Here is a 21,445-nt window from a genome sequence, read left to right as displayed (position 1 = left end):
GATCTACTATGAAAACCAAAGTGATCTAAGTGCATTATCAAAAAAAGGTTACTGATCAGCCACAAATGTGTGATACTACTGACCACATGCTTTAACAACTTTTGTTTTCTTACATACCTTCAAACATGCCAGGTTATGTTCTACCAGAATCCAATACTTGGCCATATGACCAACACAACACAGCACAGCAGAAAGAAAGCAGTCTCGGAGGTTCCTGGAGTATGTGGGAGAGAACTTCCTGACGCAGCTGGTGAGCGAGCCAAGCAGGGGAGGTGCCCCGCAGGGCCTGCTGTTTATGAACAGAGAAGGCCTGGTGGGTGATGTGGCGGTCGGAGGCTGTCTTGGGCTCAGCGACCATGACACGATAGAGTTCTCAATTCATGGAGAAGTAAGGAAGAGGGTCAGCAAAACCACTACCCTGACCTTCAGAGGGGCAGACTTTGGATTGTTAAGGAGTCTGGTTAACAGAGTCCCTCGGGAGGCAGTCCTGAAGGGCAAAGGAGTCCAGGAAGGCTGGGTGTTATTAAAGATGGAAGTCTCAAAGGTGCAGGAGCAGGCCGTCCCCATGTGCCGTAACTCGAGCAGGTGGGGGAGAAGACTGGCTTGGCTGAATAGGCAGCTTCGGCTGGAACTCAAGAGAAAAAGGAGAGCTTACTGCCTTTGGAAGAAGGGGCAGGTGACTCAGGAGGACTACAAGGATGCTGTGAGGTTATGCAGGGAAAAGATTAGGAAGGCGAAGGCCCAGCTGGAACTTAAACTGGCTGCCACTGTTAAAGATAACAAAAAATGTTTTTATAGATACATCAGTGACAAAAGGAGGGCCAGGGAGAATCTCCCTCCTTTGCTGGATGCGGAAGGTAACCTTGCCAGGAAAGATGAGGAGAAGGCTGAGGTACTTAATGCTTTCTTTGCCTCAGTCTTTAATAGGCAGACTGGTCATCCTCAGGGTTGTCAGGCCCCTGTGCTGGGAAATGGAGCTAGTATGCAGAATGAAGTCCCAGTTGTTGAAGAGGTGGCAGTCATCAACCTGCTCCTTCACCTGGACGTTCACAAGTCCATGGGGCTGGATGGGATCCACCCAAGGATACTGAGGGAGCTGGCAGAGGAGCTTGCCAAGCCACTGTCCATCATTTTTCAACAGTCCTGGTCAACCAAGAAGGTCCCAGATGACTGGAAACTAGCGAATGTGACGCCCCTCTACAAGAAGGGTCGGAAGGAGGACCCAGGGAACTACAGGCCTGTCAGCCTGACCTCGGTACCAGGAAAGGTCATGGAGCAGATCATCTTGAATGCCATTACGCGGCACATGCGGGACACCCAGGGGATTGGGCTCAGCCAGCATGGGTTTGTGAAAGGGAGGTCCTGCCTCACTAACCCAGTCTCCTTCTATGATAAGGTGACCCACTTAGTGGATGAGATGAAGGCTGTAGACATTGTCTACTTGGGCTTTAGTAAGTCCTTTGATACTGTGCCCCACAGCATTCTCCTGGAGAAGCTGGCTGCTCACAGCGTGGACGAGTGCACTCTGCGCTGGGTTAAAAACTGGCTGGACGGCCGAGCCCAGAGAGTGGTGGTGAGTGGAGTCAAATCCGGCTGGCGGCCAGTCATGAGTGGTGTTGCCCTGGGCTCAGTGTTGGGGCCGGTCCTGTTCAATATCTTCATTGATGATCTGGATGAGGGGATTGAGTGCCCCCTCAGTAAGTTTGCAGATGACACCAAGCTGGGTGGAAGTGTCGATCTGCTGGAGGGCAGGAAGGCCCGACAGAGGGACCTGGAGAGGCTGGATCGTTGGGCTGGAGCCAACGGTATGAGATTCAACAAGGCTAAGTGCTAGGTCCTGCACTTGGGTCACAACCACCCCATGCAACGCTACAGGCTTGGGGAGGAATGGCTGGAGAGCTGCCTGGAGGAGAAGGACCTGGTGGTGTTGGTTGACAGCTGGCTGAACATGATCCGGCAGTGTGCCCAGGTGGCCAAGAAGGCCAATGGCATCCTGGCTTGTATCAGGAATAGTGTGGCCAACAGGAGTAGGGCAGCGATGGTGCCCATGTCCTTGGCACTAGTGAGGCCGCACCTCAAGTACTGTGTGCAGTTTTGGGCCCCTTAGTACAAGAAGGACATCGAAGTGCTGGAGCATGTCCAGAGAAGGGCGACAAAGTTGGTGAAGGGTCTAGAGAATAAGTCTTATGAGGAGTGGCTGAGGGAGCTCGGGTTGTTTAGTCTGGAGAAGAGGAGCCTGAGGGGAGACCTTATTGCTCTCTACAGCTACCTGAAAGGAGGTTGTAGTGAGGCGGGGTTGGTCTCTTCTTCCTAGTAACAAGTGATAGGACAAGAGGAAATGGCCTCAAGCTGTGCCAGGGGAAGTTTAGGTTGGACATTAGGAAAAACTTCTTCACCGAAAGGGTTGTCAAGCATTGGAACAGGCTGCCCAGGGAGGTGGTAGAGTCACCATCCCTGGAGGTATTTAAAAGAAGGGTAGATGTGGTGCTTGAGGATATGGTTTAGTGGTGGACTTGGCAGTGATAGGTTAGCGTTTGGACTCAATGATCTTAAGGGTCTTTTCCAACCTTCATGATTCTATGATTCTATCACTTCCAAACTGGTTAGCCAAAAACCAACAAATCATATGAAACCTCCAGTACCTGTGAAGAGGAAGATTCTGTTTAATGTAAACATACAAAAAGAATATTCACTCTAATACTCTGGTACAGTTAAATAAAATCTGACTATGAACTGTCCATTTAAAGTGTGGTCACTCAGTTCAGAATATATCAAGGAAGGAAATCAGGTTAATTTCACAAAAATGTTATTTGACTATAGATTTCATTAATCTTCGCAAAAAAGTCCAGCGTGACAATAAAATATAACAAAGACCATTTGCAAATAAGAGATGCTTTTCGATACCCCTCGAACACAAATCTCATGTACAGGCCACAGCATATGGCTCAAAGGTGGAAACACACTTTGCTGTTTATAGAGCAGCGGTTTTCACCTTTTGTGTCCTAGTTGCATATTATAGGCATGCCAGACGAACTGTAGAATTCTGCAAATCAGATTAGTCCTAAAAGTGAAATTTCCAAAAGCTACAGCAGAGAAGTAATTAGCAGTACTCAGTAAATAATGCATAACCAGATATATACCAACAAGGACTAAGTCTGGACTACAGTGTCCAGAAGTGGGAAAGGAATCAAGGAATCAGAGAAACTCCTGAATTCCACTTACTTGAGCTACATTTGAGGCCTTTCTATAAAAACTGAAATAAAAAATTTGGTGAAACCATGGAGAGAACATTCATCTCTGAATCCTTAGCAAGACACAGGTGCAATTTCCTGCTAATGACTTCTGACCTTGATTCAAGCCATTTCAAGTATTTGCTTGATCACCCTAACCTCCCTGATGGAGAAAGTAATGCAAATAGCATTCACCTATTGCAGAACTGGTTTGTATTTCAGCATGGGTGTCACCCCTCTGCTCTCTTATATGCCTCTCAAAGATAATTTAATATAGGAAGCTTATGCAAACACATTAAGGAGAAGGGTTATTTTATGGGTTTTTTTCTGTTTTTTTTTTAAATAGAATTTTCAAGATTAATCTCTGGCTGTACATTTGGAACTCTCAAATAATGCCTTTTTTTGAAACCCAAGGAGTTCAGAGAAAGAAGATATAGCCACAAGAGACTCAACTGGAGATAAAAATTAACTGCTAACTGCAGAAACATCAGATTCCCTGTAACTAGTTCCTCATCATTGGCCGTAACAAATCAAGGTTGTATTATTCAAGTAAGCAACATATTTATGGCTGTTGAATTTCAAGAACAATATTTTGCCTAATGCTGTCAGGTTGTTTTGACAAATTCCAATAGTAAATGGTAACGATCCTAAATTTGCATTTTTTAATAGTTCAGTTATATACGGGAAACTTTTGATTTTTTTTTAATGACTGACATTAAAAATATGAATAATCATCACAGGATATGTATTTATCCTGGAACTACTATTCAAAGAGAATTAAACAATTTAATGTTGCTATGATGTAGCTAGTTTGTAGGAAAACAAGCCTTTATAAAAGGTCTGTTAAAATATTTTACGTTTAGTAACTTCTCTCTGTCAAGATTAAGTCTTGGAAGACAAGCTTTCTAAATGAAACTCAGTTACAAGTATTGAAAATTCATAGAGTTGAAGCTAATGAGAACTTTTCATTAAAAGCTGGGAGGATAAAACAATAAATCTGAATTTACTTCTATTTTGCTATTTATTAATTAAAAAAGCAGCTTTCTTAAGCTAATGGTAGGATTTCTTGCTATTTTACAGTTATTTCATATTTATTTTTCTGTACACTAGTTTTTAGAACAGATCCTATGCCAACATTTTCAAAACTCATTTACCTAAGTAGTCCTATACAAGATCAAAAAGTGACAGAAAGGGAACTAAACCAACAATCTCCAGGATATGGATAAAAAGTACTGTTATTTCACTCAGGGATTTAACCAAGACTCCAAGACATATTCTCCTACATGAAATTTGTGTAATCTGCCATGGTTTCCCCTGGAAGGAAAGCCTGTAAGAATCCTCATGTGAAAATTATTCTACCTGTAACAGCCTGGGAAGACCTTAGAATTGTTACATGCAGTTTATGATACAGCTTGAACAGTTCCAATGTGTAAGATGAATGAGTAAACAGCAGAGAAAAAAAAAAACCAATCTGAAAAAAAACTTAAGTGCTAGACTTCAATCACAAGTGTGAACTACTAAGACAAAATAAACTAAAGGCTAATGTCTAAAGCCTATTTGAAGAAATTATATTTCAATCATGCTGTAATTTAAATAGACATATAAAGTAAAAGTAGTCAAATACAAAGACATTATTAGCTTTTAAACTGAACATATTGCAAACAGATAGGGGAGAAAATGACGTTATAAAATTCATATGTACAGCAAACCTCAATTTATTAGGACCTATTAGTTCTTAAGCAGTCTGCAGTACTGGACAAACCGATGCTAATTAAGTTCGGAGAGAAAAGGCTTTACTGTTTATGTAACCAAAGGTATAATTTGCAAGAAATTGCATTCTTTAATAGCAGGCACAACAGTTACTACAGGATCATTAAGGCACTGAACTAAATTTATAAAGGCAAACAGAACACATTTGCTTTAGTTTACCTTCTGATTTGCTAAGAACTACAAAGGTAAACATGTAGAAGACCTTCACAGGCATTTATAGAAGTGGGTTACAGAACTTTGAAACAGCTATTTATCAACATCTAAACCTCTGTCTCTCTTGGCCAGTTCAGTGAGACCCCATTCTCTATAGGGAAACACTGGGAAGATGTCTACCAGAATTTCAGATAAGGGTTAAGGCAAGCTTTATATAGCAGGCTTCACCATAATGCACATACCACCTGCAAACCAAGCCAAAGTCAATAGCCGGAGATGCCATGGGGTCTAAACAGAAAGCAAGGCTAAGGTTTGAGTCAAAAATTAGACAAGCAGAACAGAACCACATCAAGCCAATGCGCAGAATTGAGCATAGGAAAGACAACCTAAAGATTAGGATGTTCCAGAGTCCACAACATACAATAGGGTCTAGAAGAAAAAGCAGAGCTAAAGTAAGGTCAGGTAGGCTAAGCACTAAAGCACCCAAAAACCTGAACCGCAGTGCAGAAGTACAGGTACGCAGGAAGATACAATTGTCTGCTACAACTGTGGCATTAACATCCACATCTTTCTTCCTCTACAGTATCACAGATTGCCACGATTTTCTAGTAAAATATCAGCAGCAAAGCATAACAAGAATATTCTCAAACAAATTTCAGTGGAGACAATAATTAGACAGTTAAGCTACAGCAGTGGTAAGAACTAAAACAGCAGGACTGTTCTTCCCCTTAACTGAGCTGCAAGTAAAGCAGTACAACATCCAAACCTAGTGTGAACCATGAAGAAAACTTTGCAAGGCTTCCTTTTTTTTTTTTTTTTTTTGGTTGGGTTTTTTTGTGTGGTTTGGTTTTTTTTTTTTTTTTTTTTTTTACAGAGACCAATCTATCCTCAAAAACTACTGAGATTGGCAAATACTTTTTTTTTTTGACAGGGCAGAGAATATTTCTGGCAGGTCAGAAGCAGGAATACCGTACAGACCATATCCAAACTTTCTGAACCTTCCCAGTCAATCTTGCCGCAGTAGGCTCAGTTTTGCAAATTTGTACCTATTTTTTCAGACAATTCAACTTGGAATACATTCCATCCATCCATCAAGGTTATCTGTTTCTATCCCACATGTACATAGTTCAGGCTTCCTAATGTAACTTACTGAAACTGCTGATTTGCCTTAATTAGCCCAAATCAAATTTATTTTTTAGAGCATGCTATGCTCAGAAGGACTTGAGCCAGTACTTTTTCTTTTTTTTTTACCCAGTTTCCATTTGGACTCAGCCATACCTGAAGTTGTTATAATTCAGATGCCAGCAACAGCCTGATAACTGACTCTCTCCTATTGAAACAGTTTGCACTGGAAAACAGGATTTAAAAATCAGAAAGGTGGTGTGACAGTGTAGGCACATAACAGTGTCTCTCAGCCAGTAAGACATGTACCCCATACCTCCTGACTCCTGCAGCCACCACTACTACCCCCGGTAGAGCACGTAAGTTCTTGCCCCAGCCTCTTTAGTCTGGAACTTGAGATGTGGAGCTGGCGGTAACCTGGCAGCACTCATAGGAACACAAACTGTGCCAGTACAGTATCAGGGGAGAGAAGAATCATAGCAGTGAGGTAAAATTCCTGTAACTTTTATTCTCTGATAAACCTGAATCTGCACAGCAGTCCAAAACTACCCCCATACGTGACAGTGGAAGGCACCCCAGGGGTGCCTCTGGCAGACAGAGCCAGTGGCATCCTAACAACTCACTTTAGGCACAACAGCCCAGAGCTCTTCACTACAAAGAAACAAAAATCAACAATGTGGTCAAGCCCTCCCTGTTAACTGAAGAAATCTTTGAAGAAATCCTTTCCCCACTAGACAGATTCTTGGATAACATTTGCAAAGCCTTATAATGCAGAAATTGTGTCTCAATCCCAGTCACACAGTAAAGGTAAGCTTTGCATGAACACACTCTGTAGATCCCAGCTGATCAAATTGACCCCACACTAAAGCAGTCTCTGCTGAGGCACAAAACCTATTAGTCAAACTGATCTTTTGAACCAGCAGCCCAAAATAATATCTCAGAAAAAGATCCGTTTCAAAGAAAAAATTTCAAAATAGTAGCCAACATTCAGCTCAACTAAAGGAAAAAAGACGACAGATTCCAGCTCGTATATTAATTTGGGTTTTGGGTTGTGTCCCTCCGCATTCCTAACACACATGAGAAAATGCACAAACAAGCATTATGTTAAAACAATTAGCATAAACCATGCTTACATATCAGCTTTACACCTATGATGGTTGCAGAAGTCTAACCAGGTAATGATGAACCTGAAATCTACTGAGATTTTAATCCCAGTCTTCCCACTCTTATAAGCCCACACATAAAATACCTGTGTCTCATTTAACTTCATTTTGCAGATCAGAAAAACGCTTTCCAGGCTATTCAGTAGTTTTCATATGGAAACACATACAGAAATATTTTATTACAAACATTTTATTAATTTTTTTTTCGGGGGGGGGGGGGGGGGGGGGAATCCATCACCTCGTTTAGAGAAATAGCATTTTTTCAAATAATTACCATTTATTCTCTGAAAATTATACTTCCTTTACCATTCCACACCATAGCACAGGAACAATAAAAGATCAGCAGCCGTTAAGGTATTGCAACAAAACACATTTAATCTGCAGGTTTTGGATGAGTCTGAAATGTGTAGTGCAACAATGACAGGTCAGATAATTGGTCCAAAAGTTTTGATACCTGTTTGAAATAATTCATTGAAAATTTAATTTCTACTTTCCCAAATAAATTTTCCTTTGATAACACAGTTACCATTCAGAGAGCCTCTGTGGATGCGCACATACCTGTATGCACACATACACATGTATGTTTGTGTATAAACACATACAAAACCAAATTTAAACATATTTTAGTAAACATCTTTTCGTCTTTATTTTTAGGGTGCTTTAACAACATCCATACAGACACTTTACTTGTGATATACTTTTGAAATAAAACAAATGTTTCTGTAGTCCTTAGATCAAATAAAAATACACAAAACATTTTCCTCACTGATATATTCAGTTCAATGCACAAAGCCCTTCCATTGCTCCATTTATTCCATTAGTGCAGGGGCTTAAATGATGCATGAGGCTTTCAGCAGAGGTGAACGTCATTTTTAAGAACCCAATAAAAAGATAAACAAATACAGCAACCATAACTCAATACTGAAAAATATTTGTAAATAAAAGTATAACTGTAAACAGTACATTCAGGTCCAGCCTCAGACAAAGTAAAGTAATTTCTCTTGATGGCATCAGACCCTGATTCAAATCAGCATTTAAGAATGTGCTTATTAACATTAAGCACCAGCTTTAGTCAATACAATTTAAGTTCAGGCTTACATGCTTTCTTGAGCCAGGGCCTCAATGATTAGAAGAGGCTCAATTACAAATTAAAGGTAGCAAAACAGTCAATAGTGCACTGGGAAAATTAGAATCTACAAACTCGTTTCAGCTTTAACCACTGGTCAAATATAGTGAGTGCAAAGTCTGAAAGACTAAACTTGCTGTGTCAGTGCTACATTTCAGAAGAATAAATATGAAACACTATAAAACATTTGGGTTTGATCTCATTTTCTCCGTACTTCCTAGCAGAGTTGCCAGACACATTATTTGAGTAATTTGTCTAATTTCTTCAATCAAACAAATTATTTTTCCAATTAAGCTGCTCAATGCAATCAAGAATAGAAGTAAATTATGTGAGAAGTGTTACGGCACCTGTGACTACCAAAAATAGAGGAGGGAATAAATGAGTGTAAGTTTTGTATGGGAAGAAATTCAGTAGCAACCTAAAGCATCGTCAAAACTATTTGTTAATAAATATCAAATATCATGGATGCTGATTAAATTGAATTTTTCTTCTGAAATTTTAAGGAATTAAGAGACTATTTAAAACAACTTCCAATAAACAAGAAATAGTTTAGAATTCTCTCTTCTACCCTAAGAGGCCTGGTCAATTCCAATCAAACTTGAGGAACACTAAAGGTGTCAGTAAGTTCTTAAAAGGCTATTGAAAATCTGTGGCACAGTGGCTAATCAGAGCACAAAAGGGACAGCAGCAAAACAAAGCAGATGCTGTTATTAATGCCTCCCCTGAAGCAAAGATGCAGTGAGAGCTCATTAGCGCTCTGCTCTGTTGGTCCCGCTGCTGAACCAGACACCACCTGCCACACCTGGAAACAGCCTCAGCACAGAGGTGGCTTTTGCCGATCCAGCTGTTATGGGACAAAATTAAAACTGGGATATGCCATGACAGAGGAAGGAGGCAATCCCATGGGATAAGTGAAGATGAGATACACAAAACAACTGAAAAAAACCAAATAATTCCATTACTCATATACGTTTTGCTTTGAAGCCAGATTAATTTTTTTTAATTTTAAGCAATTTAGGGCTTAAAAACCAAAGTAGCTGCAGGGTAGTACATCACGTGTCTTCAGGAACTGCTACCTACATACTAAGAATGCAGCAAATGAGGTAACTGAGACTGGTGTCACAACCTTGGGACGTCTCCTCACACTCAGTAGAGCCATGCTAAAGTTGTAGCACAAGCATTTCCTAGTCCCTGAAAACAGCGTACTGTCCACCTTTGTCCCCATGGTAAAGGGAGGAGTTAATCTCCTCACGCATTTAGTATCTGGCACCGCTTAAGTGAGTTAGTGTCCTTCTGACAGATATGTTTGTGTGAGGACCATTTTTTCTTAAGGAAATTAATTTCTCATGTGAATATTAAATATTCTTCAGATGCCAGCAACATGTCGTAATCAGGTGAAGATGATATAGACACAGTTTTGAGATACAAGAACTACTATGTTGTCTTACCTACTACATTCCCCTCCCTTTTGATTCTTTCACATGCCGCTCTGTCAGAGGACAAATCTATGCAAGCAGATACTAATTTTATTATTAAATTAAAAAAAAAAAACAAAACAGCCCATGCAAAAATCACTCTTCAAAGCAGATGTTACTCATTTTTATAGTGTTAGACAATTAAAAATATTGCAGGCCAACAGTATAAATTTCACTGTATATCTTGTCTTCCTTCCAAAAATATCTCTCCAGTACTTACAAGATAGTATAGAATATACACAGAGCAAAAGCTTTTGATAGTGCTTAGAATTATTATATCAAACAAAAAACTGCAACAAAAAAAATAACAGAAAACACCCTGGTGTCACTGCACTGCATAGGAAAACTTGCAAATTTCAGGATTTTTACATAATTGGTTCTCTCAGTTCAATCTTAAATTATAACATGATGCATCTGCATATACAAAATCAACAGCTGCATATAAACAAATTATATTTCCTCTGTACTGTACAAACTACACATATCAAAACAGACTACTTTTGCCCAAAAAATACACACACGTGTATATATTTTTGTGTGTGTATATACATATATACACACACACACACACACACACACGTAACTTCAGACTCGGGAAGTCAGCTGGAGGTTTCATCATGAACTGCTCTGTTCTTCTGCAGCACTGTATTTAACTCCTTGATCACATTTGATGGCAATTTGTTACCTAATTCCAAAGAAGTTTTGTTTGTTTTGTTCTTATTTTTCTTCAATGCCTTATGTGGTCTTTGGTATAGGTCTGTCATCCCCGCACCTACGTGCTCACCAGAGATCAAGCTTTGCTGTGTTTTTGCATGACTTTGCATTTTCTCCTCCTTCCGTTCCAAACATTGTGCCACAATAGATGCTTTTTCTTTCAAGTTTTTTCTTTCTTCCAGAAAGCCTTCATGATGCTCACTGAATTTTTGCTTTTCAGATGGCAGTTCTAGATTCTGAGAAAACAAGCAAAGAGAAATAAGATCATTCACATTAACACAATATTCAATAATATTTAATTGCGATTTTTGCTTGTTAGTTTCACATAACAGTTTAAAAGAAAAAAGTTTTACTCAAGAGCTAAGACAGCGGAGTAATAGTTTTAAATTCCCACAATTTTTAGTGAGCATGTTTTCTCAATTAGTGATACTTCTGAAAATTACATAAATCTTTCAATTAAATGCAGCGTGACAATGAAGACATTCATTTTCATAAATTCACAATTTGATTTTTCATTCTACCACAGTAGACAAAATTTTAATGTTTTACAGCAGATTCATACACTTTTAAAAACACACAATTCTTAAATCGAACAAATACAACTGATATTTTTGCAATTTTTATGCAACCTAATGACTGAGCTACATGAATGTACAAAAGATAATTTTACATGATCGCATAAACATTTTCAGTGGCTGTTCAGTACTACCCGGTAAAATTTAGGCCGTCTGCTTTTTCAAATTTTGGCTCTCAATTTTAAGTAACATACTGGGAACTCAGGTATAACAACAAACTGATGACAATGTACCTTTCCATACTGGTGGGCTGTTTTCAAGTTTTTAGGCTGTAGGAAATGAAAGGTAAACCAAATGCTGCAATCTTAACTTGCAACTACTGCGGCCCAATAGGAGCATCTCTGTACAGTGAAAGAGTGTTGAAAAGCTGTTCCTTTTTTTAAAAAAAAAAAAATACTTTCTAGACTGGCTTTAGTGCTCTCCTAGTGGCAGACGGCCTATTTTTGGCTGCAGTGCGTTAGACATGCTCCTGCAGAACATCTCTAACTTCAGTTGCATCCAAAAGCAATCCAAGTTCAGGTGCTCCAGAACCACTCCACAATATGAAGCAAAACACAGTTAACTGGGAACAACTGGAAGATTTGCTCCTGAAGTGCACTCCTGACACTCATGTAGATGCACCCGAACTAGCTCCTCTCTAGTGTTTGAATATTTTTCCATGTTTGCTTTAACATGTACGAGGTATCAAGATTCCATGAGACAACTTGCTGATATGCTATGGATTAATAACTCCATAAAAATCCAGCCAAACTGAACAAGTGCCACACAGGAAAGACAAAAAGAACCAACGTCTCCCTCAGCTTTGAGTATCTTCTAGTAGTCAACAAAGATGTCATATATGAAAGAAGAATTCCAAGACCTCATTTTCTTCGAGAACTGGAAGGCTCTTAACACAAAAGGAATGATCTGCCTACTGCCACACCGACTGAGCAGACAGCATATGATAAATGCCTCTACCATTCTTATTTGCCTTATATGCTTTAAAGTGGCATTTCTTTCTTCAGGAGAACAATAAACATAAGCCCATTACAAAAAAAAAAGAGTGTTGATGCACAAATTAATTGCTGTGTAGGAAGAAAAATAGTAAATATTAAATGAGTTTACACTGAAGAGATCTAAGCTATAAAACAAAGTCTAAATTTGTGCAGTCTCTTGAAATTTTACCTGAGCTAGCGTCTGTTCAAGAATAAAACAAACATCTGTATGATATAAATCACAATTTTAAGAAGAGCAGATAAAGGGGTTATTTTACTGATATCACTTTTACCATTAAGGAGGCTGCTTTTTCTATTTCCATTCACCAAGAATGAAAACTACCCATTAATAATGAAGCACCCGTGACAATGATATGCTGGGGGGGTGGGGGGTGGGGGAAATCAGTCCCAAAAAAACAATGCATGCAAGAATTCATACAGCTATGAGTTACCACTTGCATGTGCTATGGTGTAGATTTTAGCTGCCTGAAGACTCTTTTAAATTCTACTGCCAACTCTAACAACTGCTATCAGTTTAAAATCTCCTGCTATCACCTAAGCCAGGAAGACGCATCCTAATATTTAACATGTTCAGCTACATTCAGTGAAAAAAAGTTCAAGGCAACCGAGGAACTGTCCCAATGACTCATGAATGCAGGGAGTTCTCTTCTGCCAAATATTTGGAAAAAAAAAAAACATTTGTGATAATATACATGCAATATGTGAAATGTAAATCGTCATGCAGTACCCTTCAGAAAACACTGTAACACACTCCAAGCTATTCACTGTTACTCAGCAAACTAAGACATGAATTAGTCATAAAATTCAGTCAGAAGCAACCATCTTCTAGTTACAGAATTCTTCACATCATGTTTCAATTTTACATCTTTTGAGAATAAAAATACTGACTACACTTCTGGGTAAAGCAGGAGCCCTTTATATAATGAAAGTAGGAACAGATCAAATACAGCACTCAAATTTAAAGGCTGCCTACTTCCCTGACACAGTCTTGTATATTGGCTTGTAGCCCCTTAACACAGACTACTACTCAACATTTTGAACTTTTAAAGTAGATTCAGTATACACAGGAATCCTAATTCCCAGACATTTGCATTTTAAGAACATTCAATTGATGGAGCCAAATTCTGTTGTTCAAATTAGAGCACTACCCGTTACAAACAGTTTCTCTTAAAAATAACATATCAAAATGATGTGTGAACAAAACTGCCACATCAAATTTCTTAATAACATTATTTCTTAGTATTTGATTCACTGCCCACTGCTATAAATTACACTGCCGGACTCCATACTTTTCTCCTAACAACCCCGAACGTAAAAAGCAACAATTTTGTGTGAGAAGCAGCTCTTTCCCTCTAAATTTCAGCCCCTTAATCAAGTAATTGGTGAAAAAATTGATAATAATATGTACATCTAACTACTGTTTTCCTTTTTCTACAGATCACCAGCGAACAAATATGGAGCAACTCTATTTGCAACCGTCATTATCCCCATGACATACTGTTCCTTTCAAAATGCTACACAGGTATAACCTATTATAAGTCCGTATGGTATTTGACCATGGCTTGAAAGAAAAAGTTTTCCTTCATTGCTCAATCTTCCCATATTTTGAAATAAAATTATAAGATTACTGCAGATATACAGCAATGTATTTCTGTTTCAGTTAAACAGTTCTACATGGGAAAAACACGTATTTTAAACGCACTATCCATGTATGAAAGAAGTGGTGCAGAAATAATGGAAATCTTTTGATGTTATTTGTTATTAGAAGGATTCTTAGTTATCCAGTGTTTTCAAACACTGTGTATTACATATTTATCTTGGTAGCACACAATAAAATTACTTCCAAGGGAAAAAAGAAGACATTCAATGAACAGTTTTTAAGCACAGAACATTAATATTAAACTTCTTGGTTTCTGGGTATCTTTGAGGTCTTGTTTTTCATTTTTTCGACCACTTACCTTCACGTCACAAAGATGTCACTTTTTTCACTGTTCAGAAAACTTTCAGTCTCTTTTCCTGCCTATATGAAGGTAACTTTCATCATTTTTCTACTACAAGTCTACACATTGATCTGTAAAAAGGCCTCCATTTTTCATAAACCAGCATCTTTCACAAAATGCTTGCTTCTGTTATTGCTCTCTAATGCTTTAATATGGAGACATTTTTGCTTGTTGGAGAAGCACTACAAATCCCTGGAAAGACTGATGGCATGGTCTCTGAATGTATATCTATTGCTTTACTGACCACACTGCTGTACAACATTTCTCCTTAATAAACTGTATCATACACTTACTGCCCAACATCATTTTACAGTTCATTCCAGTTTTGGCTTTCCATGTAAAAAAAAGTTTTAGTTTTTATTTTCCATTATATAATTTTGTGTTAATCTTCCTAATGTATGCAAAGACCCTTTGCATTAAACTTATCTAGATCTAGTCATGGCATAAATGATGATCTACTTTTAAGTTTAAATGCAGACTTCGTCTAAGTTGCAGTATACAAAACATTAGAGTCCTTCCTAGTCAAGCACATTGTCAACAACTATAACAATAATAAAATAATTCTAGTACTGTAAGGTAGCAAGGATTTTAAATCATGGAGCTCAAAATCCAATAAAACCTTTATCCTAGAATGTCTGAATTTGTAGCTACCTCAAAGAACATATTAGAGATCTGAACAGTACCTGTATAAAGCACAGGTAAGAGACATACTTAAGGGTTATGAAATTTTTTGAATTACAAGACCTATGATTTACTTTCATCAAAATAGTTTAAAAATGCAAACATTAGAAGGAACTTAAAAGATTTGGCAAAATACTTTCTCAGAGAAGGTTAACCAAAAGGATGAATTAAACAAAATAGGAAAACCATAACTGTGTTCACACTGTGTTATACTCATTTGGTAAGGCAGAGCAGAAATGCCTGAAGAAAGCATAACAAAATGAAGATGGAGTTGCCGTTTAGATAAAGCACTACCTTTGCTTTTGGTTTGCTATGGAACTGAGTCAGCTTCACCAATCTGTGCCTGAACCACTGTGTAAGGAGTGATAAATACATACTCTTTTATCCATCTACCTTCAAAATTTTCCAAAACATGCAAGAAATAATACTGCATAGGGTCAAAGGACCGAGCTGTTTTGTTTCAACACTTATTCTCTGCTGCATTCAGATTAGTTACCACTATTTTTCACATGCAGAACAGTGCCTCTATTACCGCTGCTTCTTCTCAGCTGGAAGCAAGGCAAATAAGTCCTCTCCACAGGCATCAGTACCTCTGTGTAGATACCAGAAATTCATCTCAAGCTAATATGATAAGGTTGAGACATACCACTAGTGCACATAACATAGTGACACAGCTCAGTCTCTGAAAAAAGTTGTAACTAAACCCTCTTCTTCTTTTTTGAGAATAATAATATTACAACTTAAATGTATCACAGTTAGTTCCATATGAGCTTTTCCATCACATTCACAGAGCAGATAACTAAAACAGCGCAGTTATTTTAGACAGAAGAAAAGATATGGTAGAATACGCATGCAGGACATTTTTCAAGGACCTTATTAAAATAAAACTGTAATAAAGTGCACCATAATAATGTGCACTATACTTACAGGTATAAGTCCTATTTACTTTTAATGAACAATAATTGCTCAAAGAAAAACCTCAAACACAAATAAAAGTCCACTATATTCATTTACCGTTCCTTTACCGACAAAACAATGAAAAGGACATTGCTAATAAAAGCATCCATATTTGACATTTATCCAGCTCTAGAAAGTTCATTATTACCGAACTATTTAAAATTACAGCATTGTAGTTAGGAGTTCTTTACCAAGTTTAAACCCCACTTACATCTGTAGTCCCTCTGATTTCCTGCTGAATGGGAATTAGTGGTAAGCCTCCGATCTTTGGACTTTTAGTTATAGACTGTTTTCTTGCTTTTCCAGCAGGTGGCCATATATCTGCATGCTGAAGAACAGAATAATCCTTATTTTTGGTGTGCAATTTCATAAATACACAACATTATTTTGTATGTAAAACTCTCTTGGAAAAAGCTATCTACTGCACAACACCATGCCCTCCTCTTGTGGGAGAAGGGGGGAAACATTATGGTGTTTAAAATTATGTTAATATTTTTTAAGTGCAGCCCAATATTGAGTGAAGAGAACCAAAATATCTCTATATAATTTTCATGTATCAAACATTTTCCCTCCATATTATGTATCTAAGAATAGAAAATATCATCAAACAAGACACACACATTGATGAGATTCACAATTTCAAAATTCCACATATGCATGCTTTTAGGAGTCCCAACAAAAGTTTCTGAAAAAAAAAATTGTCCCAATTTGCAAAGAAGTATTAAAAAATTTTCATTAATAATTTAGGAGAAAATAATTGCTTAACCTACAATAACAATACATTATCCAAAAGGAAATGCTTGACATTCCGAATCCTCCAAAACTAAAACCTAAAAATAAACAGATCTGGCTTCAATAATAGTCTTTGTTTTAGCTCTACTGAAACAAGTCAGTTTTGTGGAGAACTCCAAAGTGGGCAGCTTCATGTGAAAAACATGACTGGGAAGAGAAGGGAGGGGAAAAAAAAATAATTCCCTGAATATTTCAAATAAAGTGTTAAAACCTCTTTCTATAAGAGGTTTGTAATGAACTTTCATTAGGAGATGATGTACAATTTCACATGCTGAAATTTGAGCACATGGGCTTGAAGCTCCCAGAGTCCTCTGCTGATGTTAACGGTAACCAGGAAGTTAGCTCTGAGAGCAAGGTAGCATAAAAGTATTTTCCTGAAAAAGCTTCAACATGAGCTTCTGTGGATCAATGAGGACGTGCGAGGCCTACAGAGGAATAGTTTCTAAAGCTTGGAGATGAGCACACAAAGCTAAATCAGCACAACTCCAGAGGAAACTGGCAAGCCAGAACTGTAGAGGAACCCTAATGAAAGCTGAGAATACTTCCTGTAAATACTGGCAAAATATCCGAAGCATCAGTTGTAATAAGTAAGAAACAATAAATTCTGTTTGAACATAAGAAAAAAACAAAAACCCAACCCTTTTTTACTGTTAGAGTGGTTAAACACTGGAATGAATTGCCCAGAGAGATTATGGAGTCTCCAGTTATTCAGAGCAGAGCTGACTGGGCACAGCCCTGAGCCACCTGCTCTAGCAGATCCTGCTCTGAACAGAAGGATTAGACTAGATGATTCCCAGAGGTCCCTTCCAGCGTAAACAAATCTGTGACGCTGTCCAAATTTGTAATAGATTTATTTTCACAGGTGTCAGGATCTTTAGTGTCCTTTACTTTTAAAATGGTATTCAATCGTCTAAATCCATGAAGCAAGAAGTCTCTTCAAGACTGTATACAAAAATCCAGTTGTGGTGCTGTGATCATAACTGCAGATGGTCTGCAGCATTACTATTAAAAAGCCATCAGAATCAGTGATTATTGACTTAGAATAGCAGTCTAGAAATCAGAAGCCCCAGTTTCAAATTTAGAAAAGTATTTTATAGATTCACATCTTTATGGAGCAAAAAATTCTCACATGTGGTGCTGACCAGGGTGATGTGAAAGTCTATTATAAGATCCCTCCCCATTGAACATTAAGAACATCATCTTCACTGAAACACTGAGAAGGTTTTTTCTGAAAGAGCAGGTCTTACCAACCAAAATTTATTGTGTACCAAGATACAAGAAACAGATGTAATTCAGAAAGCGATTAAGAAACTAAGTCAGCTTCTGAAGGAAACTGCCCCCCTTGATTCTCAGCAAGCTTAAGGAAACTACCCCTGTCAGTTAAGCAGCCTGATTTCCCTTTTGCATCTGTAACATTTCTTAATATAGAACTCTGGGAAAGTACATCAGAAATACTAGCAACGTATTAGGCCACATAATAAATGTATTTATTCATAGTTTTGACCTATCTGCTCAACTGCACTTCATGGTAATATAATGCGCCTCTCTCTAGTTGATCAAAGGCAATGGGACTGGAAGAATATTATTGTGTCCATCTTCATATCAATTAATTACTTCCAACTGTATGCTATGTATACTATTAAGTGATTTTGTACAAAACTATTATTGAATTAAAGAATCAAGTTTCAGACATACTTTTCAGGATGATTTTGCACAGAACACAGAAACAGTGGTCCTCCTTCAAACCCTCAGTATTTACCAGCTTCAAGAACAAGATTAATAACCTCTAGAGTAATTTGACATTCTCTATCAAAAGTACTCTTGTTACTAGATTACAGTGGTACCTACATTTTGCTATTTATATTCTCTGCACTATTTATACTAGAGGAATAAACATTATGAGATGACAGGGTGAAAAAAAGATAACAATAGTACTATAATCTTACTGATATTAATTACCAGTAAAGTCTTATTCTGCTCAAGCACTGAGGAGCCCAGTAACATAGATTTATCACCCTCCTAATTGCATTGGATCATTAATGTCAAAGTCTTAACACTTCAAAACTTACTTTACAGTATTTTTCAATTTGCAATCTAAGCTATTCCACTGACAAATAAAATGTGCTGCCTACAGTCTCTCTAACATAAAGGTGTTCAAATACTGTGATAACAGCTAAGGTAAAAGACAAGCTATCTTCTGTAAAGATGGCCTCAATTTGAAAATTCTAACTAGAAATAACTTCAGTTGACATTTACAGTTTTCTGGTTTAGAAATGGGATAATGGGATAATAATTGTCTGCTGCTGCATGATACAAAGCATTTGGAGATCGTATAGTACGCTTTAGCAACATGAGCCATCGCATTCTCAAGGAGGATTTCACTGCAGATTTTATTTAAAGCAGTAGATTGTAATAAGAACAATACAGCAAATCTGCATCATTAGCACTTAATTTCTCATGTAATTCAAAGACTGACAACTTTACTGATATCCAGGATGCTGATTAAAAACAAAAAAGCACCAACCCCAAAACAAAACCAAAACCCCCTCCCAGTGTAGCTCATTAGTACTGCTAAATCCTTGGACTGTTCATTCATTGGAATGAAGTTTGTTTTTTTTTTTTAAATTAGTATTAATTTCTACCAATTGAAAAAAAAGTGCACAGGAAATGATATAATCTTTTTGTTAGAAAAAATGTCCTGAACATTGAGCAGTGTCTCTCAGTTTATCATCTATATTTTCAGAGGAACCTTCTACATACCACATTACCTGATCAGAATCCTAATAGATTGCCCTTCTTGTGACTTTATGCCAAAAGAACTTCAACAGTTACCAAGCTTGTATGAGGTATTCCTAAGTAGCCTATATCAATAACCTCTGAGCCTATTTGTTGTGACACCAATCCTGTTATGCCCATGAGATGTATGGCAGGACCAGTGGCTGTTTCCATAGAAACTACACTAGTTACTTCAGTTAAGGGAGCTGAATAAGACAAAAACTCGTAAGCGTTACTTACAAGGCATGCATTATACTTCTAGCACTACTATCTATGAAGGTCAGATTCTGTTTTAGAAAGCCTCTAAGTATTGCAAGTCTTGTACCTAGTCTGCTTTATGTAATATGTAAAGCTCACAGGTAATCATAAATCTAGTCATGTTTATTCACAGTGATATTCCCCAAAGTTCCTTGAATGTCACAGGATAGACAAGAAAAATCTGACACAAATACAAAATCCTCTTGAAACTTTAAACTACGTTCCAGTCTCCGGCCAGGTTGAATTCGTCCCATCTCTCTTACTCCCAGTTCCTATGTAAATATCAAACTCCATTTGCAAGAATGTGTTATATGGTGCTCAAACATACACCCTCCTTACAATCTAGTAGCAAGTGGAAGATTACTTAATTAAGGATAATGTCTGTCCAACACAATTGTCGCTGTTAACTAAGCTAACCTGGATACCAGAGAAATCCAGCTGTATTGGTGCGGCTCTTCAATAGGGCTAGTTCACACCACTCTGTTTTTGAACAGGGCACCCTTCTTTCACAACTACCTTGCACGCAGCATCCAAACTAGTGAGCAGAGAAACAGCACTCAGGCGTTGTGGCACACAGACATGCCCTTTAGGTCAGTGGCCAGAATTTCACCCAGAAGAGATGAAATTTATTACTGCAAAGGAAATGAGTTCTCTTTCTTTAACCAGCTTCTCTATGACACAGCAGGAAAAAAAAAATGATGCCAGAATGTAATGTTGTTTTCAGAGCAAGGGAGAACACTTAGCTTTCATTTGAAAACGTCATTATAAACAATAGTCTTCATAGACTAAGACCACCTTTTTGCAGTTTCATTACATTGAATATTCCAAACTTCAATGGCATTGCAACTTTGTCTATAACGTATCCATAATACATATTATTGTTTAATAGGATTTTTGTAACAGCAGTAGAAGTTACATTTCTTTGATCAGAGTAGTACCTGTGCAGTAAAAATGCTGATCATCCACTCCATCTGCACATCTTGTCCATCACAACATATGTACCTAAAACACAATATAAAATTAACAAGAAAAAAAAACAACAAAAAATCCTGTTGCAGTTAAACATACTAAAGAACAGGCTTCTAAACTTCAAACAGTGCTGACATTAATTTATGACTGCTGTCTATATGTATTATTAACACTGCCATACAAGGATAGGGAAATATAAATATTTCAAGTTATCACTTTATCCTACTTTGAAGAGAATGCATGTGCTTCATTTAAAGCATGTGTGTAGATTTAAAAACTATCATTCTAAATTTATGAATATTGTTTACTTTATGGCCACAGAAGAAAGACAGACACCTAACCCCCAAAGTTTACCAAAACACATGGATTACAACTGTTTAGTTAATTAAGAAAAAAACAGCAAAAAGTCAACATGCAAGCAAAATAACGCCCATTAGTTTTCAAACATTCTTATTTTGAAATTGAACATTTCAAAATACTGAAGTTAAACCAATCATGTGTTTCACGTTTACCTACCACTGGTGCTTTTCAGAAAATACTGCAAGTCCCCAGCTGAAACAAATAAAATTTTCAAAAATTAGTTCCAGAAACTCAAGACAGGGACACATTCCTCAAACTGCAGAGATCCATTACCTTTATATAGTGCTTTTAAGTGGAAAAAAAATTACGAAGTTTAAATGTGTACTGCAA

General features: G+C 37.6%; 1 protein-coding gene across 2 annotated transcripts in view; it reads right to left on the bottom strand.

The window, feature by feature from the left end:
* Positions 1-7,625: 7,625 nt before the first annotated feature.
* Positions 7,626-21,445, bottom strand: part of ARAP2 (ArfGAP with RhoGAP domain, ankyrin repeat and PH domain 2) — a 137,089-nt gene continuing 123,269 nt past the window's right edge. For both annotated transcript variants that reach the window (XM_075091712.1, XM_075091711.1), the window contains 4 exons: positions 21,272-21,307; positions 20,725-20,788; positions 16,173-16,289; positions 7,626-10,989 (listed from right to left, as the gene is read on the bottom strand). In XM_075091712.1, coding sequence (XP_074947813.1) covers positions 10,639-10,989; positions 16,173-16,289; positions 20,725-20,788; positions 21,272-21,307 — 568 coding nt within the window. In that variant the 3' untranslated portion in view covers positions 7,626-10,638. The remainder of the gene's footprint in view (positions 10,990-16,172; positions 16,290-20,724; positions 20,789-21,271; positions 21,308-21,445) is intronic.

Source organism: Phalacrocorax aristotelis, chromosome 4 (assembly GCF_949628215.1).
Source record: "Phalacrocorax aristotelis chromosome 4, bGulAri2.1, whole genome shotgun sequence".
In the NCBI taxonomy this organism is placed as follows: Eukaryota; Metazoa; Chordata; class Aves; order Suliformes; family Phalacrocoracidae; genus Phalacrocorax; species Phalacrocorax aristotelis.
Note: the sequence above shows the minus strand (reverse complement) of the source record. Positions and strands in the feature narration are given on the sequence as shown.